Source organism: Thalassophryne amazonica, chromosome 8 (assembly GCF_902500255.1).
Source record: "Thalassophryne amazonica chromosome 8, fThaAma1.1, whole genome shotgun sequence".
Lineage (NCBI taxonomy): Eukaryota > Metazoa > Chordata > Actinopteri > Batrachoidiformes > Batrachoididae > Thalassophryne > Thalassophryne amazonica.
In genome coordinates this window covers 80,298,335-80,325,856 of record NC_047110.1, presented here as the reverse complement: position 1 = coordinate 80,325,856, position 27,522 = coordinate 80,298,335, and the positions used below count along the sequence as shown (strand labels likewise).

Genomic DNA, 27,522 nt, shown 5'->3' with positions numbered 1-27,522 from the left:
TTATTGCACACTTTCTGTAAATACTAGAAACTTCATTTCACTTCTCAAATATCAGTGTGTTTGTCTGCTATATGATATATTTAACTGAAATTTCTGATCCAGACAACCAATGATTTATAAAGGAAAATCATAAAAATTATCAGGGGTGCCCAAAGTTTTGCATAAAACTGTAAGATAAGTGTCAGATTCAGGAGGTGTTCAGATAACACATGTAAGAATTCTAAAGAGGTTGTAATTATGCCAATATGGCTTAAACAGAAAGTACACCTCATTCCAGATAAGACATAACCTGGAGTGAGGTAATTCCAAAGTAATGAAACACTTTCTGAAGCTCTGTGATTGTTCATTCATCAACTTCAGTCACAACATCTGGATCCATTGCATTAGAGCAGCTAGAACCTTTGCAGTCTCCACAAGCAAATGTACACTCACGGCCATGCCTGCAACAAGTGCATTTCAAAGTACGGCATCCGGTTTTACAGTTACAGTGAATAATTTCTAGCAGGTGGTCAGGAGCTGGAGGGAGGACTATTCGTATTGTGATGAACTTGCCATTCTTTTCCTTCCACCCATATTCAGTGGCATATCGGCTTTCTCCTTTCCATTCACATATTTGATGGAAGACATGTAATGAGTGGTCCTTTGCTGCACCTGAAGTTGGTGGCAAAACTTGAGCCTGAATCTCTTATGAACATTTGACAGTCTTTTCTTTATATCACTGGCATCTAATTTTGTTGAGGGTGCCATTTTTCTTCCATTGTACAGAGGCACAATTGCCTTCTCTCCAGCTTCAATAATTCAGTCATGTTCAGTTTCCTGAATTTAGAATCATTACGCAGCATAATTAGCTAATTATCCAAACCAGCGCCCAATTTCAGTTTCTAGTATTCTTAACAACACTACAGGTGAATTTGGATAGCATTTCAGTCCTTTACAAGATTACAAGATACAAGATTTCCAGTTCTTTGACTGGTTCCTTTGATGTTCATACCTAATTAACATGAATTAGCATATTTTGGGCCCTTCCACCCCTTCTATTCTCTATTTTTAATATGTTATTCCTGGGGTATATCTGAGGAGAATCCCACATTAAACATTTTTTTGCAATTAGTGGTGGGTTGGAGCCTTAAATGAAATAACTTGACTGGACTACATCCCTACTGGTTAATCAATATAAAGTTGGCAGCCATAATGCCTGTGTTAAAACAAAGGCACATAATCGAGAAAATGCATAATTTCTCATGAAATATGACATATAGTCCCGCGTCCCGATTGTCAGGATGCGGAACTGACATTTTATGCGACGAGACGCACAATTTGACAGAACACCAGCTGCGTGCGCTGCTAGCTGTTAGCACTGTTAGCTGAGAGTGAGAGAAAGTCGCGTACCACCGCCGCTGCTGAAATGGGTGAATTTAAGCTACCATACGAAAGTATTCATATGGATTCTGATACAGAATTACTGTTTCACATTTGATGGATTTTCACATTTGATGAATTACTCCATGCCCTGACCGCTGTTGGAGCAACGCTGCCTTGGCTCAACGGTAAGCCTCACCGACCGAAATACCTACAGAAAAATAAACCGTGCAAACGATGGAATTGAATTACAATGGGAATAACCCCCTTGTGTCTGATCATTTGCAGACGTTCTTGCTGTTATATGGTTGCAAATAGCTGTTTTACAGCTCCACTCATCACCGTACAAGCTCAGTTTGCAACCGTATATCCAGCATGAACGTCTGCAAATCATCAGACACAACAGGGTTATTCCCTAATTATTATACATTATGTGCATTAAAAAAGATTACATTTGGTTGACTCCGCTGCGCAGTTGTACCGTAAAATCCTGAAGTCTGATTTATGCTTCTGCAACTCTGGCCATGCAATGACAAATAAATGCACGTGACCCTTTTAAAGTTCTCCATCACGCCTTTATGCAATTTACCGCAGGAATAGCGTCTTTTTCTGGATTAATTTGGCCCTCAATGAGCTCCACTTAGTCATCAACCTCCAAACCAACGTTACCCGTATGTACAATTTCTCTCCATGAATTGCGGGTCATTTGAGTGTCTTTTATCAACTCCGTGTTGTGAAGTTTGTCATATTTGTGGACTTTTCTGCCAAACGTATTTGATCCATGATTGAAATGTAATTGGGAGAAGGCATGAAACCAGAGAACTGAGAAATCACAGCCCTCTGCGGTGTCCATCATTTAGCTGGTGCACTTCAGGCTCCAGAGAGGGTTCGCAGCCCCTCAGAGGACTCTGATCTAAAGCAGTTTTGTTTGTCACACCAAGAGATATGTGTGAAACAACACCATATTACAGTGTAGGCAAAAAGCAGCATTTTGTTAATAATCACTGACCTTGAATTACACCCTGCCTCATTTAGGTCCCAGGTCTGAGTACGGTTTGAAAAAAATAAATGGCCCATCTTTTAATCAAGGAAATACGGTACCCACTTCCCACTGTCAGTGCTGAACATCATTTCGTACATGTTACTGGGCACGTCCTGACTGCTCTGCCCAATATATGTGAGAGGTTTTTAATGGAAATACCTTATAATGGGGTGGGACGTTTTGCCCGATGAGTGAAAATCTGTGATACAAAATCTGTTATATACGGTGTTTATTACATGGAAAACCATACAAAAGCACTGGGACTTTTACTTTTGTCCTGTGAGTGCGAATATCCAGTTTATACAATGACTGTTGAGGCAAGTTTTACTGTATAACTGAATGAGTTGAACAAGCAAAGGTACTTGTAAAATAGGGGGAGAAAACACTTGAGGCAACAACTTCTTGCTACCCACTGAGTGTAAAGTGAAGTGTTTCTCTAATTTAAAATTGGAGCTCGGTGGCACTGTGACTAATGACCCATAGTGTACGCAATTATTATTGCTGACACGCATGCACACACTGATATACCATATGATTCAAACTCTACAATATACTAATCACAACATGGAGAGGTATGACTCAGCTGCTCTTATGTGGAGCCACATCATCATTTACATCGCCATCTCAGTTTCCCCAAGACCACTACAGCCTTGGTCTAAATGAGGACATCAGCACTCTAGGAAATAGGTTTATCCCACAGCAAAGTTACCTCCGTACAACACAAATTAACTTTCTGCTTTGCTGCATTCAATAGGGAAATGAGTCTCATTAATTTTGGTCATGTCTTTCATCACACCTTAGTCTGATGTCACACATAGGCTGCTTTCCCATACATGGCTTTAATGTTATTTTAAAATTGGGTTCCTGGTAAATCAGATACTGATTGTGTAATTTACTGAAAATGTCACAAAGCCAGACTATGGGCTTAGGACCAAATACTGTCGTGTCTCTAAAGTAAAGAGCGCACTTTAAATGTCATGTTAAATTTCAGTTTCCTGTCCAGCGTTAACAACACTGCTGTTGTTTCATGGCTCTTATCTCGAGCTTAGCAATTATTACCAAACAGGGGCAGGAGAAAGATTCTCAGGGCCCATGATTGAGAGGGGCCCAGAGAGGCCCCTAATACAGTTATAATACTGACAAAATAATATGGCACTCAGTAATAAGCTTCCAATCACACATATTATTTACAAAGTATTGGTAATACTAAGTTTGTTTTGGAAACATTTCTCAAGGGCCTCCCCCACCCCCCATTTTATGTAAAATAATTCAGTCCATCTGCTCCATCAGACAGCTGCAGAGCCTAAGGTTTCACAGACAGCAAGTGGAGGTTGAGACGACAGGATGCCTCAGAAGTCAGAGAGCAAAAAAAAGCTCAGACAGGAGAAAGAAGCAACAGTATGTCATAGGCAAGGTGTGTCAGTTGGGTCATGTGGGTCATATGATAGAAAGTTGGAACATTATCCTGTTATACATTTATCCATAGTTTATAAACTAGCTCACGTTTCTCCTCATATTGCTCGTATTTCTGAAGAAATGGATTTATACATTTCGCTGTTGTTTTAGTTACCTAAGTAATGCAGGCAAACGTTTAGCAAGCTGCTCTGCCCAAAAAATGAAGCATGTTCCAAACAGACACACGTCAGGAGCAGCAGCAGCATATCTGGCAGTCACCACCCCCCAACCCCCCCCCCCCCCCCCCCCGAACAACCCCAAGCCCTTCCTCCCTGAGGAAGGAGGTGAGCAACTGTGTGTTGAATTAACTACTATGGAGGAAAGAAAAATCAAATAATAAAAAAAATGTTCTGAAATAATAAAAAAGCCTATAGTCTGCATTTATTTCAGAACAATTTGGTCAACAATGGTTGATCAGTAGTTTGGGACCCTCACCCCCCTGCTTTGCAGTAGAAACAGAGAACATTTTTTTTATTGTTTGCTTGTTGCATCTTGTTCTATAAATGATACTGTTCAAATTACAATAAATCTTGTTCTATAAATGATACTGTTCAAATTACAATAAATCATAAAAGGCCATTTTGTTTTTGATAGTGTTTTTTTTCTGAGATTTTATTTGTTACTCCTGTTAGGCAGTATGTCTCAGATTATAATTGCATTTCATTTTATTGGAGATGGTTGCAGGGGTGGTGGCCAAGTGGTTAGTGCACTTGGTTTCAGTGTGGAAGGTTCCTTGTTCACATTTCTCCATGTAATGTGGAGTTGCATCAGGAAGGGCATCCAGTGTAAAACTTGTGCCAGTTCAACATGCAGATCCACCTTGGATTTACTGTGGCAACCCTGAGTGCAAACAAGGGAGCAGCTGAAGGGACTTATTTTCTATTTTAATGGAAGAGGTTATTTTTGTATTTAAGTTTTGTATTTTCAGGTAATTAATCTTAAGTATTTAAAGAGATGGGTTTTGGAATATAGAATATCAGTCTTGCAGCAAATAATTGAATCTAAATGAATATCATTGTATTTTCAGTGCTTCTCCTACCAAGTAACTGCCATGTTTAAACTTTTCACAAATATGGGAATGATAGTCAAAAATATCATTAAAATGCATAGTTTTATGTAAAACAGTATCAAATTTTCCACTGGCCAAGTGGCCAGCTATGGGAAGGGCCCCAATAAGATTCCTTTTCATTAGGCCCAAAATCACTGGCGGTGCCCCTGTTACCAGATATTTATTAACTTCTACACAAAAGCGATTTGACACCTTCTCTTCATTAGCTTGAGTGCTACATAATATCACACCACATTGCAATCAAAATGCATGGGCATCAAGCAGAGCAAAATACAGAAAAGGACTGCCACGCAGTATCAACAGTGGCAGAATATGTTGGGGAGAATTGCCCAAATTTGAACACTGTGACCACACTGCTCCATAGTACGTAACAAATACGCTTAGTGGAATAGTTGGTTGGTTTCACCATTTTCTACTGTTGGTGGTATAGATAGAATTCTGCTCTGATCTGACCACAGTACACAAGCAAGTATGTGAACAACGACAGTTATGTACATACTTTTATACACCAAGTTAACGAGAAGCATAAAAGAGCCCGAAGACTATATATGCACAATAAGTGTGGCTATCATTGTCGTAAGTGATTTAAAATGATGTCTTATTGCAAATATTTGACAAATTATATCAAATTGGCTTGTGCTTGGCTCTCTGCTTCAAATCAGTGTCAGTGCTGCCAGTGTCTGAGCTCCAGTCTGGTCGGCTAGCAAGCAGGCAGCCTGCAGAATCCGAATGTAGCCCCAGGAGAACCCTCCATCCTGCTGCGTCTGCTCTTCTCCCTTTCCACACACATCCATCCTGCCTGACCGGGCTGTCAAATCCTGCATACTCGTCTCCCTCCCTCTTTCCCGAACCCCTACCCACCCACCCACCGTCATCATTCCCTCCTCCTTTTTTCCATCTCTCTTCCTCCGCTCCACTAGGCTTGTGAAGGTGAGCCAGTCCCCAATGGCACGACTGTACAGATTACAATGCTTCCTCTTCAAATGGAAGCTAGTCCCATGAGAATATGCCTGTGTAAAGATTGGCTGGGAATCCTACTTTCATATTCTTTCTGTTGTTTAGTTGGTTTTTGTTTTTTGTCTTTTACTATATATTTATCATATACTTGAGTGTCTGTGTTGTTAAACCACTTATTTTTAAAACACGTATTTTAACAGTGGTTCAACTATCCTTGGTGACAGGGAAGGGGCTGCTTCATGTACTGCTTATAGCATTTAATAGCAGCGGTGACAAAAAGTAAGCACTCCCCGAGGTTTTAGGCCAGCTTGGTCACACCTGTCACCCAGCTGCTTGTCCTTAAAGCTCTTTTATGACCAGGATCTGTGACGGGCCGATAAACATAGTGTGACAAATGCCCTGTGGAACACTGAAATAACTTCCCTTTAATGGACATGTTTAATTATTTTTGATGGATCTTGTGTAATGGATGTCTTTCTGTCAGAATGGATTGTCTTTTTTTTTATTTTTTTACTTGTGTTTCACTAGGTTTAATTGCTTTGTTTAAGGGAGGGCATCTTTGTGGGAAAATTAAACATTGTCTGAGAGTATTCAGTCTACATTGTCAGCTAAAAATCTAATTAAACCCTATCTACAAACTATTTTTTGGGTGAGCATAGATTGCTATCTGGGCCGCCCGTGGGTGCAGTTAAAATCATTGCCTCTACCATTGTGTTTGCGCAGGTTTTTGGAGATTATTATCACTTCAAGCATCATGCCGTGGAGAAAAGGGCTTCGTCTGGCCACAGGCGAGTGCACATCAGACTGCAAAATGAACCACAGGTAAGACTCATCAGGTCTCACACAATTTATTGCAATACTCTGTGCTGCAAGAAAATTCCAGAGTTGTTTGGTGTACAAATGGAGTGAATGAATGCACTGTATCACAAAAGAAAAGAATACCACATCAATAACGGCATGCGAAAATCTGTATTTTGAGCGTTTCCACATAGTTGCAACTATGCAAAATAAAACCTAAATAAATAAAGCACCTTGGAGTGTCTTTTCACTTTGCCATGGTATTTATCAAATCAAATCAAATCAATTTTATTTATATAGCGCCAAATCACAACAAACATATTGCAAGGTGTGAGCAAGTACTTGGCGACAGTGGGAAGGAAAAACTCCCTTTTAACAGGAAGAAACCTCCAGCAGAACCAGGCTTAGGCTCATTTATCACCAGCATTGCAAAAGTATTGCTTGTACCTCCATGATAATAAAATAATAAAATCAGCATCAGCTGCTTGGAGGCCAAAATTAACTTTCCATCCTCAAATGTCAAAATAATTTCAACATTTTGTTCAGAATTGAGACACAACCCTCTTCCAATTTACGCCTAGAATTCTGAAATTATACAAAATTTCATTATCTAGTTGCAGTATGTTGGCCACATGTATTTGAATCAGTGCTGATTTGGCACCATGACCACCAACACTAGAAAAAGTTGTTACTTACAAATTACTTCAGCCACTCGTGAAAACACAAAATACCATACCAAGGAACCACCCTGAGTCCCAGTTAGCAAAACCCAGACAGACAATCAATCAATCCCTACCACCAGAAAGTAACCGTTGATCTGCTGCAGCTAGGTGATATGTGTACACCCACTTGGCCTTTTCCAGTTGCTGGGGCACCTTTGTGTTGTTTCATGGACAGAGAAATGCATTACATTGTCATAAGATCATAGCTGATGTTGTCTCATGATACAGATATTATGGCACATCAGAGTATCCGTAAGTAACTGTTTGTTTGACAAAGTCAGTACAGTAGAACCCAAAGATTCTCTGGAGAAACACATCACCAAAGCTATTGCCTTTGGTCACTGACTAACATCCAAGTCCTCTTGTAAAGTTATTGGCATCATCAAACACATCTGTCCGGCGACCTCATGACTCTGAATGCTCTTCCCAGGCACATCTCTATCTATCAAGCTGACATCATAGAGACACGATTGTAACTGCCAAGATGACTGAATGTTTCATCAAATTTGGCACTTTAACCACAGGCACAAACAGTTCTGATGAATGAGCCCAGGAAATCATTGAAAGGCTGGATCTTAGTCTTGATCAAGGGCAGTTTGAAACTCAGGCACTCCAGCTCCTCATCCTTCTGAAGTGCCACAATCAGGACCTCATTAATTCCACACTAGGATTGCCTCAGAAGAAGTTAGAGATGCTGCTCCCAGTGCACATTGCACTCATAGTAACTGTGTCTCAGCCAGCTGTGATGTCCAGCAACTTAGTGGCAAATATTCATGATGTCCCACAGAGCAACTCAAGCTGCCAAATTAAACATTTTGCAAAAAAATCAACATACAACCCCTGGCAAAAATTATGGAATCACCGGCCTCGGAGGATGTTCATTCAGTTGTTTAATTTTGTAGAAAAAAAGCAGATCACAGACATGACACAAAACTAAAGTCATTTCAAATGGCAACTTTCTGGCTTTAAGAAACACTATAAGAAATCAAGAAAAAAAGATTGTGGCAGTCAGTAACGGTTACTTTTTTAGACCAAGCAGAGGAAAAAAATATGGAATCACTCAATTCTGAGGAAAAAATTATGGAATCACCTTGTAAATTTTCATCCCCAAAACTAACACCTGCATCATATCAGATCTGCTCGTTAGTCTGCATCTAAAAAGGAGTGAACACACCTTGGAGAGCTGTTGCACCAAGTGGACTGACATGAATCATGGCTCCAACACGAGAGATGTCAATTGAAACAAAGGAGAGGATTATCAAATTCTTAAAAGAGAGTAAATCATCACGCAATGTTGCAAAAGATGTTGGTTGTTCACAGTCAGCTGTGTCTAAACTCAGGACCAAATACAAACAACATGGGAAGGTTGTTAAAGGCAAACATACTGGTAGACCAAGGAAGACATCAAAGCGTCAAGACAGAAAACTTAAAGCAATATGTCTCAAAAATCGAAAAATGTACAACAAAACAAATGAGGAATGAATGGGAGGAAACTGGAGTCAACGTCTGTGACCGAACTGTAAGAAACCACCTAAAGGAAATGGGATTTACATACAGAAAAGCTAAACGAAAGGCATCATTAACACCTAAACAGAAAAAAACAAGGTTACAATGGGCTAAGGAAAAGCAATTGTGGACTGTGGATGACTGGATGAAAGTCATATTCAGTGATGAATCTCGAATCTGCATTGGGCAAGGTGATGATGCTGGAACTTTTGTTTGGTGCCTTTCCAATGAGATTTATAAAGATGACTGCCTGAAGAGAACATGTAAATTTCCACAGTCATTGATGATATGGGGCTGCATGTCAGGTAAAGGCACTGGGGAGATGGCTGTCATTACATCATCAATAAATGCACAAGTTTATGTTGATATTTTGGACAATTGAAAGGATGTTTGGGGATGATGAAATCATTTTTCAAGATGATAATGCATCTTGCCATAGAGCAAAAACTGCAAAAACATTCCTTGCAAAAAGACACATAGGGTCAATGTCAATGAGCAGATCTGATTTGATGCAGGTGTTAATTTGGGGGATGAAAATTTACAGGGTGATTCCATAATTTATTCCTCAGAATTGAGTGATTCCATATTTTTTTCCTCTGCTTGGTCTAAAAAAGTAACCGTTACTGACTGCCACAATCTTTTTTTCTTGATTTCTTATAGTGTTTCTTAAAGCCAGAAAGTTGCCATTTGAAATGACTTTAGTTTTGTGTCATGTCTGTGATCTGCTTTTTTTCTACAAAATTAAACAACTGAATGAACATCCTCTGAGGCCGGTGATTCCATAATTTTTGCCAGGGGTTGTAGGTTGCAAAGAAGCACTGCCGGTATTCATCTTTGCATTCAGTAGCTACAGGGCTCTTTTTGCACAACCTGACACCTTTAATAAATATATATTATTTAATCAAGACAATTACAGTTTTTGGTTCTACTCCTTGAAAGTTAAATCCTGGATGAAAAACCTCATGGATCAAACATTTTTAGTTTTATGTTTAACACACAGCTGTGCTTAATTTATAAACTTGGAGAGGCTTAAACGCACATGCACACAGCACAAACCTCCACTGCTTCAGACAACAGAAAAACATTTTAGAGCACATTTCCATGGCTGTTAAGTAATGTTTATATGTGAAAATCAATCTAAAGTGAGATATATCTATAGGAAAAGTGGTTAAACGGGTGTTTGAGTCATGTATGAGCCGTGTGGGATTGGAACATAATCAATTATGACAACTTGTCGCTGCAGTCTTAAATAGCTAGGATGTGGTTGGCTTGACTTCTTGGCTGTGAAGCTAGACTGCTGTGATTGCTGAGTAGCTTGTCTAGAAGACAGAGCTGTATAATACATCTTTACTTATTGCAACCCAGGACACCTTTCCTTTCCAGAGAGGGACCATAGTTTCTTAAATCTAGTCTGTTGTTATGATACCTGACTTCCACATGGAATCAAAGATTGCGTGCACTCCAGGATATTAGCATCTCCACCCTTCTGGAGGAGTGAAGCCCTGATACCACATGTCTCTCCATAAAGTGGACACCATTTGACTTACGCAATTTGAAACTGTGGATATAAGTACTTTATTTTGAGAATAGCCAGCATTGATTTTATTAACATCCTGGTGTAAATAAGGTATCACCACATATATAGAACTCAAAAAGAATGATAGGTTGAGTTTTCATTAAAAAAAACAACTGCAATGTGGTAAAATGTATTCATAAATATGAAAGAACAGGCTCTTAATAATTATTAACTATCGCATACTGTATTTTTTTCTCAAGATTTGTTTTTGCTTAAGTTTGAAAAAACAACAGATCATAAGTTTAGGATAAATTACTTGTCATGAATTTAATTTTCAAAGTGGCAGTAATGACAACACTCATACTGAACATACTTTCGCTTGCATAGACTGATTTTGGAGATCAAGCAATAATTGCAGATGGGCTTTCTGAGGTCCCAGATAGCTTTCCTGATTTCCTTTTCTAACTTTCAGAATTTAGTAAATTAGCATAGGTCCATTGATACTTGCCCATCATGTCCACATCATGAACTAAAATAAGTTGTAGTGACTGCATACAGATTGGCCACGAATAAAGCATTTTTATTACGTCTACTTTGCCCATTCTTTGTTCTACCAGCTGCCACGTGCTCTACGCTGGATGCTGCGTATATAAAATAATTATTTCGTGGCGGATTAATCATTTTATTCTGCAAATTGGCTGTTGAAAACGGCTCTAATCACCTCCTGAATCACAGAGAAAGTTGCAGCTGGGGAGCTTGTTAGCCGCGCGCGAACAGTTAACAAGCTGCAGAAAGCATTTTGAGCAGTCTAAAAAAGTAATTATTTGACTTGTTACCATTGTCAAGGCTTCATAAAACAGTTGCGTGTTTTTTCCTTTTTGTCTGCAGCGGAAGTCGTAATCAGCTGCACTCCGCCGTGCCTGTCTCATTGACAGCAGCATATTTGAAGCAGCCTCGCCTCTATTGGGATGATCGAAGACCAGTTGAAACTCCCTTATAAACTCAGTATAAGTAGAGAAGATCCGTGAGTCTTGTTCCCAGAGCGCCGTATCCCAGGCGCGTGCTGTGCCCCGAAGTAAATTAATTACATAAGCCACCCGGCTGTGCTCTGACGCGTACATAACAGGCCGTTGTGAAAAAACGAGCGCGCACTGCATCAAAAAGTCCACGCACGTTTCAGCACAACCCCCACAACAAAAACAGATTAGATGGGTGTGTGTACACCCAGCAAACAGTCAGCAAAAACTCAGTAATCCTCCTGAAGGAATAAATCCAAATACTCCCAGAGTGCAGAGGAAAACTGGAAAACGTGCAGTGTCAATTGTTATACTCAGCAAGTAAGAAGTGAGGAGTGGCAATGTCAATTCCTCCAAATTTCCCACAAACTCGGCTCCAAGCTGCAAGTATATAATCACAACTGCAAAGACTTCAGTAACAATGAATGTGCGAACGGCACAAAAGGCTGAGTAAGTTTACCTGTTTGGTAAGCTGATAACTCGGCAGAGTTATGGTGTCTCTCCCAGGCTTTTATGGAGTGGATGATGAAGATGAAAAACAGCTGACAGCCTAAATGGTGCGCATCTGGTGGTGCCAACAGAGGCCAACAGGCCAAAACGTCCTCTTCTGGGCAAAAGGGTGCCCACATGGCAGGGCGCCATCTGGCGGTGGGCCAGCAGTACCTCCTCTTCAGCGGCCCACACAACAGAGGAAGGATGCCATTGGCCAGTCAATGAAGCCGCAGCATCTTGCCTTGATTGGTAGAATATTGGCACTCCCAGCCTTTTAGCTTCACATTCAGCACTTAGCGATTCGTATCTGGCCTTCTTTCCAATCATAAGCCTCCTCAATATTTTCCTTCCAAGGCACTGTGGTCGACAAGCAGAACCTGCCTTGACCAGATCCCAACATCAGGGTACAAGTTAGTCTGGACAGTGTTGAACACTCAAGAACGCCTACAAGGTCAGCAGACACCTTCCAGTCTTCATGTAATGGGATGGCATGATCAAACTTAAGATCAGAATTCAGGGATTCTCAGTTAAGTGACAGATTAGCCACCAGAGATGTTGAAGATCCCGGTACAAGTTTCAGCCTTGTACAACTGTTTCAAGGAGTTGACCCAATAGGTAAGTACATTTGAATCAACTGTGAGGACCATGCCATTACTTGCCAGACCTGCTATAGGGCAACATGTACATTTGGAGGAAAGCAATGCTTTGATTCCTCCATAACAGCGACAGTCACTAAATCATAAATGGTGTATCAGAATCAGAAGAAGTTTATTTCCATTGCCAATGAACAGGATTCACAGACTAGGAATTTGCTTTGATATAATGGTGCAACATTAAGCAGAAAGCAATATAAAATGCTAAGATAAAATATAAAATATGTGCTAAAATAAGATAAAAATAAGATAAAATATGAAATATGAAAGGCTGTGTGCAACAGAAAAACAGTGCAGTGGGAGGAGTGCCATTAAAAACCAAAGTACATTTGTCTAAAGTGACCCGTGATAAAATGATAAAGTGACAGAGTTAAGGTTAAGGTGACTGAGTTATGAGGTGTTCATGAGTCTAACGGCAGAGGGGAAGAAACTGTTCTTATGGCGGGAGGTTCTGGTATAGGATGGACCATAGCCTCCTGCCCGAGGGGAGTGGTTTGAATAGACCGTGTGCAGGGTGAGAAGGGTCAGCTGTGATCCGACCTGCTCAGCCCAGAGTCCTGGAGACGTGCAGGTCGTGGAGAGATGGAAGGCTACAGCCGATCACCTTCTCAGCAGAGGCCACAATGCGCTGCAGTCTGTGTCTGTCCCTGGCTGTGGCCCCAGCATACCACACCATGATGGAGGAGCAGAGGATGGACTTGATGATGACCGTGTAGAACTGCACCATCAGCTGGGCAGGCAGCTTGGCCTTCTTCAGCTGCCGCAGGAAGTACATCCTCTGCTGGGCCTTCTTGATGAGTGAGCTGATGGTTGACTCCCACTTGAGGTCCTGGGTGATGGTGGTGCCGAGGAAGCAGTGACAGTCCACAGTGGTGATGGGGCTATTGGTGATGGCGAGGGAGGGCGGGGGGGCTGTGGCTTTCCTGAAGTCCACGATCATCTCCACTATTTTCTGGGCGTTGAGCTCCAAGTTGTTGCTGCTGCACCAGGTCACCAGCCGGTCCACCTCCCTCCTGTAGGCGGACTCATCCCCATCCGAAATGAGTCCGATGAGGGTGGTGTCGTCCGCAAACTTGATGAGCTTTACGGAGTCGTGGCTGGAGGTGCAGCAGTTAGTGTACAGGGAGAAGAGCAGAGGGGAAAGGACACAGCCCTGTGGAGATCCTGTGCTGAGAGCCCGAGTGTTCGAGACATTCTTTCCCAGCCTCACGCTGACTCCGGTCCGTCAGGAAGTCTGTGATCCACCTGCAGGTGGAGTCGGGCACGTGGAGCAGAGAAAGCTTGTCCTGGAGCAAAGCCGGAAGGATGGTGTTGAATGCAGAGCTGAAGTCCACAAACAGGATCCTAGCGTAGGTTCCTGGGGAGTCCAGGTGCTGCAGGATGGAGTGCAAGGCCAGGTTTATGGCGTCATCTACAGACCTGTTGGTTCTGTAGGCAAACTGCAGGGTGTCCAGGAGGGGGTCGGTGATGGACTTCAGGTGGGATAAAACCAGGCGTTCGAAGGTCTTCATGACTACAGACGTGAGAGCCATAGGCCTGTAGTCATTAAGTCCAGTGATGCGTGGTTTCTTGGGGACTGGAACTATGATGGAGGACTTGAAACAGACTGGAACATGGCATGACTCCAGGGAGGTGTTGAAGATCCCCATGAAGACTGGGGCCAGCTCATCAGCGCAGTGTCTCAGGGTGGCTGGAGAGACACAGTCTGGGCCCGGGGCCTTACGTGGATTCAGCCTTTTGAAACGTCTTCTCACGTCCTCCTCTTGGACCGAGCGGGGGGAGGGGGGAGGGCAGCGGTGAGAGGGGGGAGGTCCAGAGTGTTTGAATATCCAGTTGTGTGGGGAGGCGTGAGTCCATGTCTTCAAAACGTGAATAGAAGACGTTCAGGTCGTTGGCCAGCTCAGGTCGTCAATAGAACGAGGTGCTTTGGGCACCTGTTCAGTGATTTCTCTTACAAATGCCTATGGACGGTACCAGGAAAATTACTCCCAGAGAGTGCAGAAACAGAAGACCTTCTTGTCTAGTGTCGAGGTTTGCAAAGTTTTTCTCAGTGGCTGCTGAACTGCTAATCCCCTCACCAAAAGGGAATTATCTGCAGGTTGTCTTGCAACTTACAGTCCTGGCTACGACTGTACCGAATCTGTGACAGTCATACAGCCTCAAGATTGGCTTTAAGATTTAAAAAATCAAGATAGAAATTTGGCATTTGAGACCTTATTGTCTACAACAATCATAAAGATAGGATTTGGCTGTTGTTTCTGAGCAGAATTTTACTGCACTGGATTTTGGACTTGTTTGTACCTGCAGACATGACAGGCAGGATGTACAGTAATGTGAAAAAGAAACCATAGCGCTATTAAAAAGCTGTGAATTGAAAGTTGATGTTCTCCTAATCGGTTTTTGTCAGCGGCGACAATGAATGTTGAAGGTGGAAGGTGGGTTTGACTTTGTGGCAAGGTTGCATATTGTTATAAGCTGTCAGTATGTGTTGTACATAATTAAGGGAGAGTGCATCTCACTGAAAACAACCTGAATCTCAAACAGCACCACCACTGAGCTGAAGTATTTGTCAAATATGAAGTCATTTTGACAGAGCATATTGCATGTCATAGGTCATCCAGAATCAGCAGCCTTGTAGTTAAACTTATCTTTACATTCCATCTGCTGAGGGCAACAGGTTTCTGGCTAAGGAAATACAACTTGTCCCCAAGATGTCTTTCCACCCACATGCACAGTAACGACTCAAACCTTTGGCAAAACACAACCTCTGATAAATAACACACTATGTAACAAAGTGAGCGTGTGTGCATTTGTGTTGAAGTGCATTTTTATATTCAAATGTGTTTGAGACGCTTGAGAAAAGATAGAGAATAGGTTCTGCTTTGCCTCATTTAAAGAAGACAGATTTAAAAAGGCAGTGGAAACATAATGGCTGGATTTAGATTAGTTGTCACTAAGCTTTGAGCTTGTTTCACCATTTCCTCACTGTAATCCAGCTGCGGTTTCTCATATTACTTCCATTGTCTTGTTTCTTCTACTCTTAATTGTGAGCACAACATAGTATCACCATACCCATTGAATGATCTCACGGAGGCGAAATGGGATTGGCAGACGGTATACGCTATCACCGTCGTGCTTGTTAAGATTGTTTGTCACCTCCTCTACACACCTTTTCTGTGAGGGGAAACAATCGATTTGTTTTCGGGTGGCTGCTGTTGGTTTTTAACATGCGGTGTTTGGCTGGGTACTGCATACTGTGGTTTAAAGGGTTTTTACTCTCTCATTTGCTTTCTTTTGTTCTCTCTCTTTCTGCCTCTTTGAGAGATATGGCATTGGGCACTTGTGGTTTGTTCTTATTCTCAGGGGTTTATATAACTTGTTTGTCCGTATAATTTGTTTCGAGACTTTGGTGGGAGCAGGCATTGTCTCTGTGAATTTGTCTGCAGTAGAACTTCTCAGAACCATTCAAGCATGGCACAAAGGAGCAAATAGTTCACAGCTAAGATCCAAGGTGAAGCCTGTATGCAGGTCATCTTCTGTTGCCATGTTTGTTATGTTACGTGAGTGTGTGTTCTTTGAACCTATAATGCTGGTTTCTCAGTTTTCAAATTAGTTTTCAGATCCCACAGCTTTCGTTTGATTTGTCACACAAACATGGATTAGTTCTAAAACATAAAGAGTAATCCTCCCACATTTACCACATGCCAACAAATGATTCCATGTATTTGTCATAATTGATGTGATTACTAATTACATCATATTGAAGTCTTATTTGATTTAAATCAAAATGTGCTCATGTTTAATTGTTGGCAGTAACCGATTCTACATGTGCATCACACATAAGCAAATGAGTGATATTATTACATCCAGAGTTATCTGCAGTGTGCACTGGGCTCTGCAGCATCATGAGGTCAGTCATGCGGATATTGATATAATGAATCAAAATAAATGAAAATTAGTTTCAGGTCACATGAGTAAGGTTAATGGCCTCCCTCTCCAAGGCAAAGTTTTTGATTGGGTTAACATTGTTATGTGTCGGACGCAGCCCGGAGAACCGACCAGCGTTTGAAGGACCCAGTATAAAATAAGCAGAGCACGGTACAAAGGATAACAAAATTTAATGACATAACAGTGATGTGAAGAAAGTACAAACAAATAAGTGCGCGGTCTGCGAGGTGGATTACGGTGCGCTCCCAGCTGCACAAACGGTCCGGAGCCAGAAACAGTTCGGACCCAAGGACCCCGCCTGCACCCCCCAGGTGGCCGCGACAAACCGAGTCTGTGAAAGAAGAAACCATCATGTGAGTCCACACTCCACACACAGAGAGACCACTCAAAGGTGTACGCAAACAGCAAACACTTCCTGGCTTAATCACTTAATCAGCTTCCCACCCTGCAGGCATGGAACACCCAGTTCACATCATCACTGCAGTGGAAGCTGAATAAACGACTAACATAACAGCTCAATATAATAAGGTGTGAGGGACACCACATTTACTGACTGTACAAATGTTAGTCACAAAACCTAACGTACCTCAGGAAGTGTGCTGACGAGCGTGAGACCTCACCCCCTCCTCTTTCACAGACCATGGCATCAAACCTGGACGTTCTCTGCATCCATAATGATGAGATGGCTCTCAAGATGACGATCTCACCCGTCTGGTCACAAGGTCGAGTCTCTGGCAAATACACACTGTGTACTCCAGACTTAAATGCCACCATGCTCCAATCCGTGTAGATGCACCACAGCTGTGAGTCCTGACGAGCTGCACATGATCAGCCTCAGGTGATCAGGGTGAGGTCCTGATAACTCAGCCACGCAGCCACTCAGTCCTAAACGCGTGCCACCTGGAAGGAAAAACAAAAGACAGAAACAGAAGACAGAAACAAAAGGCAGCCAGGCACCCCCAACCATACAACAGCACCCCACCCTCACGGGAAGCCTCCCGGCGACCACACAAACCTGGCCCAGGAGAAACACCCCCCTCCAGGGACCATGGCTGGAAACCATATCTGCATTCATCTTCCAACAGAATCTTCATCTAACAGAACGGTTGACGTCTTCTCCTCTGACTGCATCTTTGCCTTTGTTTCTGTCAGTCAATTTGCACAGGTGTGGCCAGGACTTCTTAAACCTGTGCGGTCAGCCTTTGTCCAACCATGTTTAAAATCTGATTAGTCATAAAACAAAAAAGACAAACACAAACAACCAAACCACCCCCCCTCCCCAGAGGACCGTCCCATCAAACCCCGGGAAGAGGAGAAAAGAAAAACCCAAACTTAAGCTTGCAAATAAAAACGCTAACACCCCCCCCCCCCCCCCCCCCCGACGACATGTAGGGACCAACACCCCCCAGAGGACATCCCGCCAGCTCCAGGAGTAATAACCTCATGACCAACGGACCCAGCCCCGGCCGTCTATGGCTAGATGGACCCACAGCCCTTTCCCCCCAGAGGACACCACAGTCACACCCTGAGGGCGGAAACTGGGGGGAAAAACAAAAAGAAAAAAAAAACATACAAACAAAACAACCCCAACCCCACCCCCTCGGCGCAGTGGAAACTGGAAGCACGTCCAGCGTCACCAACCATGACTATACCCCAGAAGTCAACCGGGAGGAGTGGAACAGCGGTTATGGCAGACGGCACAAAACGGCGCCACCCCTCCGACTTCCAAACCAGCCACCAGCTGCGGGTATATCCCACTGCCCCAAACCTCAGCCACGCCGATGGCAGACGGCTCAAAGGCGCGCTGAAGCCGGAGGTGGAACAGGGAATCAACAAACAAACAAAAAAAAACAACAACACCCCGAAACCCCCCCCCCCCCTCCCGGGTGCAGAGGTTACCTGGGAAACGCCCAGCACAACCAAACTGCACCACTCCAGCAACGCCGACACGTACGGCTCACACGGCTGGAGCCAGAGGAGAAGAGAGGGCATAACAAAAAACAAAAAAAAAGAAAAAAGAAAAAACAACCCAATTACCCCCCCATCACCCCCCAGGGGACCGTCCCATCAAACCCTGGGAGGTGAAACCAAAAGAAATAAAACAAAAGACTAACAGACTAACATAAAGTTAACTGGGTCCTTATTATGCCCCAGACAGACTGCAGGGTTACGACCCCAGAACACTAAATAGTGTTAAAAAAATCCCACACAAAAACCAACTCAAAAAACACCCACAAAAAAATGAACCAACACAAAACTAATAAGTGATTTATACCGTCAAGCTCAAACAAATGGAACACACCTGTTCCAACTTAAGAGCTTAACGGTAATGTGACTCAGTCACCAACAGAAGGAGCCAGAGTGCTGAAAATAAAAACCCCCTTTGGTAACAGAGAAAACAATTCATGCTGCTTTTCCTGTGAGCAGCTACGTGTAAACACACAACCAAAATGTGATTCAACTAAATTACGCCGGAGCTGTCACAACAGACGCAGTAGCTATCTTCACCCGGGGAAACGGGGCTACAACTGTAACAACAGGAAGCACAGCGACCCATGCCACAGAGCTCCGCCGTGCGCGTTCACCCATTACAGACACACTCTTGCAGCTCCCGTTTAAACCTCTTATCCGGTCGAAGTGTGACGCGAAGCCGTCGCCAGTCACACTCCACCACAACCCTCGGATAAGGCACACACAGGAACACGGCTGCAAGAGAGCTCAAATCAGTATTCGATAATGGGTTCTCAAACACGCACCATCCGGGCGGAGAGCACCCGCAACTGATCCGGATAACTTCTGAACGTCTGCTGCCGCCTTCCCGGCGCGGTACCGTCTCTGCTACCGCTGGGTCCGTGATGTTTGGCCAGAGACTACTGTTATGTGTCGGACGCAGCCCGGAGAACCGACCAGCGTTTGAAGGACCCAGTATAAAATAAGCAGAGCACGGTACAAAGGATAACAAAATTTAATGACATAACAGTGATGTGAAGAAAGTACAAACAAATAAGTGCGCGGTCTGCGAGGTGGATTACGGTGCGCTCCCAGCTGCACAAACGGTCCGGAGCCAGAAACAGTTCGGACCCAAGGACCCCGCCGACACCCCCCAGGTGGCCGCGACAAACCGAGTCTGTGAAAGAAGAAACCATCATGTGAGTCCACACTCCACACACAGAGAGACCACTCAAAGGTGTACACAAACAGCAAACACTTCCTGGCTTAATCACTTAATCAGCTTCCCACCCTGCAGGCATGGAACACCCAGTTCACATCATCACTGCAGTGGAAGCTGAATAAACGACTAACATAACAGCTCAATATAATAAGGTGTGAGGGACACCACATTTACTGACTGTACAAATGTTAGTCACAAAACCTAACGTACCTCAGGAAGTGTGCTGACGAGCGTGAGACCTCACCCCCTCCTCTTTCACAGACCATGGCATCAAACCTGGACGTTCTCTGCATCCATAATGATGAGATGGCTCTCAAGACGACGATCTCACCCGTCTGGTCACAAGGTCGAGTCTCTGGCAAATACACACTGTGTACTCCAGACTTAAATGCCACCATGCTCCAATCCGTGTAGATGCACCACAGCTGTGAGTCCTGACGAGCTGCACATGATCAGCCTCAGGTGATCAGGGTGAGGTCCTGATACCTGGAAGGAAAAACAAAAGACAGAAACAGAAGACAGACACGAAAGGCAGCCAGGCACCCCCAACCATACAACAAACATTCTTTTTTTAGCTCCATTGGCCACATTTTCAGTGAAGAAGTCTCACTCCTAGAAACTACTCTGACAGCAATAAGAACACTGGCAGAAAATAAAACCCCACTTAAAATTTTAAATGAAAAGTTATACTTCCAGAATGTGCTGTGCTGCTTTTAAATCTTTAATGCACTCTTGTAAATTGACTAATTCACAAGCACATCACTTTGGTGTTCTTGATGCAAAAATCGAGCCAGATAAAGGTTTGGTTAACTTCAGCAAATATTCAACCAACAATTAATTAATAAGTGATAGTAATGTTCCACAGAGAGTGTTTTAAACTGTTTATGGAAAAAAAGTTTTCATTCTTTCTACACCAAAACTGCAGTATTAGATTTCACAGTCTGTTTTCTTTCAGACACCTTTATCAGTTTGCATTTGAAATGCAGCTCCCAAAGGTGGAAGGATAGTTGGAGATATAGCTTCTTTACAGTATAGCAGGTGTATGTGTAATAGCTAAAATAAATCTACAACTTGTAAACACAAGATACAACCTTGGTGGTTTTCTAACAGTTAAAAGAACACAGAATGCCCTGATTGCATATTGAATAATAGTTGCCTTATAAATATATGTAGCCTCTAATAGGATATCCATTATTTAAAAAAGGGCCACTATACTATATTCACACACCACATACACACACACACACACTCATCTTCAACCACTTATCCAAGATTGGGTCGCGGGGGCTGGAGCCTATCCCAGCATTCATAGACCGTGAGGCAGGGTACACTCTGGACAGGATACCAGTCTGTTGCAGGGCCACATAAAGACAAACACATTCACACCTGCACGCACACCTACAGACAATTTAAAGTTTCCAATTCACTTAACATGCATGTCTTTGGATGTGGGAGAAAGCTGGAGCACCCGGAGAGAACCCACGCAAACACGGGGAGAACATGCAAAGTCCACACAGAAAGGCCGCAGGTGGGAATTGATCCCATGTCCTTCTTGCTATGAGGCAACAGTGCTAACCACTAAGTCACTGTGCTGCCCCTAACTCACACCAGAGCTGCTATTATGCATGCACATTTTTTTGCGCATTCCCTTGTATTAAGGCACCTTGACCCTTGCATAAATTTGATCCCTGCACTGTAGCTTTGTCCCGCAGGACGCCAACACTATATAAAATGATCATTTCGTTGCCAATAGCGCATATGCTCTCAGAACCTGGGTGATGAAACCATTCTCTCATCGCTCCCAGAGTCATAGAGAAATTATATGCAGCACATGTGCCAGTGAGAATAACCAGATGCAAGAACTACATGCAAAAACAAAGTATTTTAATGCGGATCTGGCTGTATCCGTTGTGGCAACCCCGAACGAAACTGGGAGCAGCCGAATGACCAACAACAACAGCGTTAAGAATCCTCACAATCCAAAACGCAGTCACAACTGACAAGGTAAAAAAAACAATAATCAAAAAAATGACAGTGAGAAAGTAAGCAAAAAACTCTTCAAGGTGACAAAATGCAAAATGTGAAAACCATTAACCCAAACCAGCTGTCCAAAGTAATGTCGCGTTCACACTGGGCACGAAGTGAGCAACAGCAGTGACAGGTTGCTATGTAATCCCTATGGAAGGAGGTGTTTTGGCGCCAAGCCACGCAGTGCGACACGATGGACGCGAATGAAGCGATGCAAGTGAAGCGATTTTGAGTGATTGGCGCGTTTGTGGCGCGATATTACATCGCATCATGTAGCGTTGCCCTCCTCCCCAAGTTGAAAAGTCTGAACTTTTTCGTCTTGTCGTGCCGCGATGACCAATCAGGGACTGAATATGTAGTGACGTGGAGATATCTGGAGTTTGACTGAGTTGGATGTGAACATGTCCTGTCTCTGGTAGCCAGCCTGTGAGCAGGACTTATGTCCCTTTTGTTCTTTATTTCACAATGATGACAAAGTTTGGGGGAAGAGCGAGCAGCAGCCCCACAGCAGGGGGAGCGGAGTTTCTTCTTTTTTTTCTTTTTTTTTTACGTGTGTGCACAAGCGAATCGTCCATGAAGATTATTTTATTTCTTAACTACACAGATGTATAATAAAACAAATTGTGACTGGTTTCTAAACACAATTATGACAGAGTTTTTTTGGGGAAGAGCGAGCTGCAGCCCCACACATTGTTTACATGTGTGCGCGTGAACGGGACAGGAGGTCCTCAAACTGGGTCCTGCAGAGGGAGAAGGACCGCTGAAAGCAGCCATCATCCAGATGCAGCTCCTGCAGCAAATGATGATACTCCCTGAATTGGGAACGTCTCATGACGTTTGTCAGCTTTCCACAACAACTTGCTCCGTGTGATCAAGGTCCGTCATGTTAACTTGACTGACAACCGGAGCCGGTGAGCGGAATGGAAGCTCCTCCTATTTGATGACGCACTGGGGCGAATTTTCACTGGGCACACCGGGCGATGGTGGCACACCCGTCGCCACACAACCAATGCAAATTTGTGGCGTCTGGGCGCTCCCGGTGTGAACGCGGCATAATAGTGAGAGTAATGTGACTTACAGCAGGAGGACACAGAGGCACACAGGTGAATCGAAGATCATGAACTGAAGGGTTGACAACCAGCAAATAACATAAACCAAGGTGTGACTTAAATGGAAACTAACTGCTAACACACAGATGTGAGGATTACGTGAGGGTGGGGGAGCACGGGAAAACTTAAAGTGACACAAGGAAATCACAAGTGAGACAACTATTCAGATAACGGTGATCATAACACCAAGACGACAGGCATAAACACAAAAACTATACACAGCTCACACGGAGAGGAACAGAAAATACAATAAACTTGGAGAGGAAAAAAAAGACATGAAACACACAGAAGATAAACCATACGAGGGGCGGGGACAACTGTCAAACTGTGGCACTCAGCTGCCTGGCAACCGAGCACGACCGCGAACCAAGAACAAACAGCAACCCCTAATAATCCTGAAACATAAACGATACAAACATAGCCCAAGACCCTTAAGACGATAGAACCAAGAGCACGCACTAGGGCGAACATATCGCGGGGCCCCACGGACCCGGAAGTAGAGACGGTTGTCACGCACGGCTGACCGAGGTTACCATGACAGCTGTACATGGCCAGGGAACGGGAGACAAGACAGGTGGAACTCCCACCACACTCACAGCCACACTAAGACAAAGAGAGGCATGCTACCCAACCATATCCACACGCCCACCAACACTCACACATTTGCATAAACAGGTGAAACCACACACACCTACACGCACACCCACATGCACACCATGGGCGAGAGCGGCATGCAACCCATGCCCACACATTCACACACCTCCACTCACACACACCCACTACCAAGACAGTTGAACAAAGACATAGAAGGACACTGGGATTGCTAAAAAAAAAAATACACCAGCAAGCCCCACACTCCAACAAATCATATGATTTGATACAGGCCCCACCATACAATTATCATGATTTATTTGGTGTACTTGTTCCACCCCTACATTTTGTCACATTTTGCTTTTTGATAATGTGTCAACATGTTATCCTTTTGTTCATTAAGATATGTCCACATTTTACCACTTTGTTCTTCCTTTTTCGTAAAATATGATCACATTTTGCCACATTGTACTTTTCGTTTAGTTCAATGTTGACACATTTTAGTCATTTATTCTCTCAATTTAATTTGTCTGTTATTGTGTGCAGTGATAAGAAGCGGCTGCTGTTATGGACAGGCTATTTGATTGGGTTTTGTTTTATGTGGGGAATGAGCTTCAGAGACACCCTCAGAAGCTTTACATTGTAAGAAATCTTTATTGGTGACAGACCAAATGTTGTCTGTGGGGATGCAGCCTGTACTCATGCACATTGTCCCATTATTCTGTGCCTACCGCTCTCCTGCTATCTAAATGTCCATAAATAGCAAATTCAGTGTCCACAATGACTTTAAATTTTATGGGAGGTTTCCCCCCTTCTACTGACAAATTAAATAAATTTGATTGTCTTCACATCGTTGCTTTTTATTGTGATTATTACTTGTTTTAAACACAGCTGGGGTCATGTGTTTCCACTTCTAATGGCTGCAGGACTTTTCTGTAATTTCTGAAATTAGAACATTGATAATAGCAAAAGAGTGTGAACAGGATTATTAAATAAACCATGGGTTTTGGTTTTGTTCATGTTTGCCATGGGTGGATGTTTCTTACTGCCCAATACAGGTGCTGTGGGCAGAGCAGCAAGTGGTTAAAAAACGAAAGAAGAGAGACGTCTACGAGGAGCCATCAGACCCAGATTTCCCCAAGCAATGGTACCTGGTGAGTCCTTCCCAGTGAGTGATTATATACTGTGTGTGTATGCATGACTGTCTTTGTGTACACATCATCCGTAAATGGAAGGAGTTCAGTTCCACCAGGACTCTTCCTAGAGCTGGCTGGCCATCTAAACTGAATGATCGGAGGAGAAGGTTCTTAGTCAGGGAGGTGACCAAGAACCCAATGGTCACTCTGTCAGAACTCAAGCATTCCTCTGTGGAGAGAGGAGAACCCTCCAGAAGGACAACCATCTCTGCAGCAAGCTTCTGTGCCTTCTGTGCCTGAAGCCACTCCTTAGTAAAAGGCACATGGCAACCCACCTAGAGTTTACCAAAAGGCACCTGAAGGACTCTGAGACCATATGAAACAAAATTCTCTGGTCTGATGACAAAGATTTGGCATGAATTCCGGTGTCGTGTTTGGAGGAAACCAGGCACCATTCCTACAGGGAAGCATGGTGGTGGCAGCATCATGCTGTGGGGAAGTTTTTCAGCAGCAGGAACTGGTAGACTAGTCAGGATTGAGTGAAAGATGAATGCAGCAATGTACAGAGACATCCTGGATGAAAACCTGCTCTAGAGCACTCTTAACCTCAGATTGGGGCAACGGTTCATCTTTCAGCAGGACAGTGACCCTAGGAACATAGCCAAGATATCAAAGGAGTGGCTTCAGGGCACCTCTGTGAATGACCTTGAGTGGCCCAGCCAGAGCCCAGACCTAAATTCGATTGAACATCTCTGGAGAGATCTGAAAATGGCTGTGCACTGACGCCCAACGTGATGGAGCTTGAGAGGGAGGTTCTGCAAAGGGGAATGGGCAAAACTGCCCAAAGATAGGTGTGTCAAGCTTGTGGCATCATATTCAAGAAGACTTAATGCTGTAATTGCTGCCAAAGGTGTATCAACAAAGTATTGAGCAAAGGGTGTGAATACTTATGCACGGGTGACTTCTTAGTTTTTTATTTTTGATAAATTTGCCGAAATAAAAAAAAAACATTTTTCATGTTGTCATTACGGGGTGTTGTGAGTAGAATTTTGAGGAAAAAAATTAATTTTGGAAAAAGGCTATAACATAAAATGGAAAAAATGCACTGTGTGTGTGTTGCTCTAAAAGCAAGCATAGGTGTGATTTTTGTTTTTCAAAACATTGGAATATCTTGATCAAATACAAATCACATTAAATCCATTTCCCCATGTAGTCTATTTTTCAGCTATGTATCCATTTGCTCGTCACTCAGCCACATGGGGTGTGCAGCCAGTACATTCTGAGTGCCAATCTCAAGCCCGGCTAAATGAGGAGGGTAGAAGGAGGCAGGGCATTAACTTTAAGGGCCCCTTCACACATAACACGATTGAAATCCGACTAGCACACGAAGAAGGAATTGTATGCCATTCGTGAAAAATCGGAGATGTCTCAAATGCCTTGTACACCTCTTGTCACAACCATTAGCGCACATCAGTGGCCATGCAGTGAGTGCCCTGCATGTGCTCATTAAATCCCCCTCTTGGCAGGTGTCACATACAAACATCTAACACTGCTCGCTGGACAATTACAAAAGGTGGGGCTATTTGTGCTCCTGGTACGAGAGCAGACAGCAGCTGACCACATTCGAGCTGTCTGAGAATTGCCAAAGTGCCCCACGATTGTGGCGTAGCTAAGCAACACACATGTGGCGTGCCAGAGTGTCGGCTCTCCCAACAACACGTGTGGCGTGCGTGTGTATCGCATGTGTGTCGCCCCCCCCCCAAACACATGTGGCGTGCGGGGGGGGGGGGGGGGGGCACACTTATATGATATGTATGTACAGATGTGATCACATGAAGACTGGCCAGCCACATCTGAGTGCACACATCACAGCAAAGTGCCTCTCAGTAGTGAGAGTAGAGAGCAGGTTGAATCTAGCCTGGAGATGTGGAGATATGCTCTAGAAAGCAGGGGAATGAAAGTCAGTAGGAGCAAGAATAAGTACATGTGTGTGAATGGAGCCCAGTGGAATAGTGCGGTTACAGGGAGTAGGGAGTGGTGAAAGTAGATGAGTTTAAATACTTGGGGTCAACTGTCCAAACTAATGGAGAGTGTGGTAGAGAGGTGAAGAAGAGAGTGCAGGCAGGGTGGAGTGGGTGGAGAAAGGTGGGAGGAGTAATTTGTGACCGAAGAATATCTGCAAGAGTGAAGGGGAAAGTTTACAAGACAGTAGTAAGACCAGCTATGTTGTACAGCTTAGAGACGGTGGCACTAACAAAAAGACAGGAGGCAGAGCTGGAGGTGGCAGAGGTGAAGATGCACAATTCTCATTGAGAGTGATGAGAATGACCAGGATTTGGAAGAACCATATCAGTGGAACACCAAAGGTTAGACGGTTTGGAGACAAAGTCAGAGAGGCGAGATTGAGATGGTTTGGACATGTGCAGAGGGGGGACCCAAGCTATATAGGTTGAAGGATGCTGAAGATGGAGCCACCAAGAGGAAGGCCAAAGAGGAGGTTTATGGATGTGGTGAGGGAGGTCATGCAGGTGGTTGGTGTGACAGAGGAAAATACAGAGGACAGGGTGAGATGGAAACAATGGATCTGCTGTGGCGACCCCTAACGGGAGCAGCCGAAAGAAGAAAAAGAAGATGCTTTTGCTCTTCAAATTCTCTTACTGTTACATTTCTACATGTATCTGTTACATTCATGTAGCTGCCTCGGTCCATGAAATACCTGATAGATAATTGAATTTTTCATGTCTTTCATCATACTGTACTCGATAGACTGGAGAATCATTTTGGGATTGCTGGGAGTGCCCTTGTATGGTTGACGTCATACCTGACCAGTCGTTCCCATTGTATTTTGTACAATAGCACTACCTCTAACCTTAGTGACATGAAATTTGGGATTCCACAGGGGTCTGTCTTAGGCCCCCTACTTTTCCCCTTCTATATAGCACCCCTTAGGCAC

At 43.6% G+C, this 27,522-nt stretch overlaps 1 protein-coding gene across 1 annotated transcript in view; it reads left to right on the top strand.

The window, feature by feature from the left end:
• The window catches only part of furinb (furin (paired basic amino acid cleaving enzyme) b), a 271,471-nt gene that overhangs the window by 144,756 nt on the left and 99,193 nt on the right, over positions 1-27,522 (top strand). The window contains exons 3-4 of the mRNA XM_034176832.1: positions 6,606-6,704; positions 24,492-24,587. Coding sequence (XP_034032723.1) covers positions 6,606-6,704; positions 24,492-24,587 — 195 coding nt within the window. The remainder of the gene's footprint in view (positions 1-6,605; positions 6,705-24,491; positions 24,588-27,522) is intronic.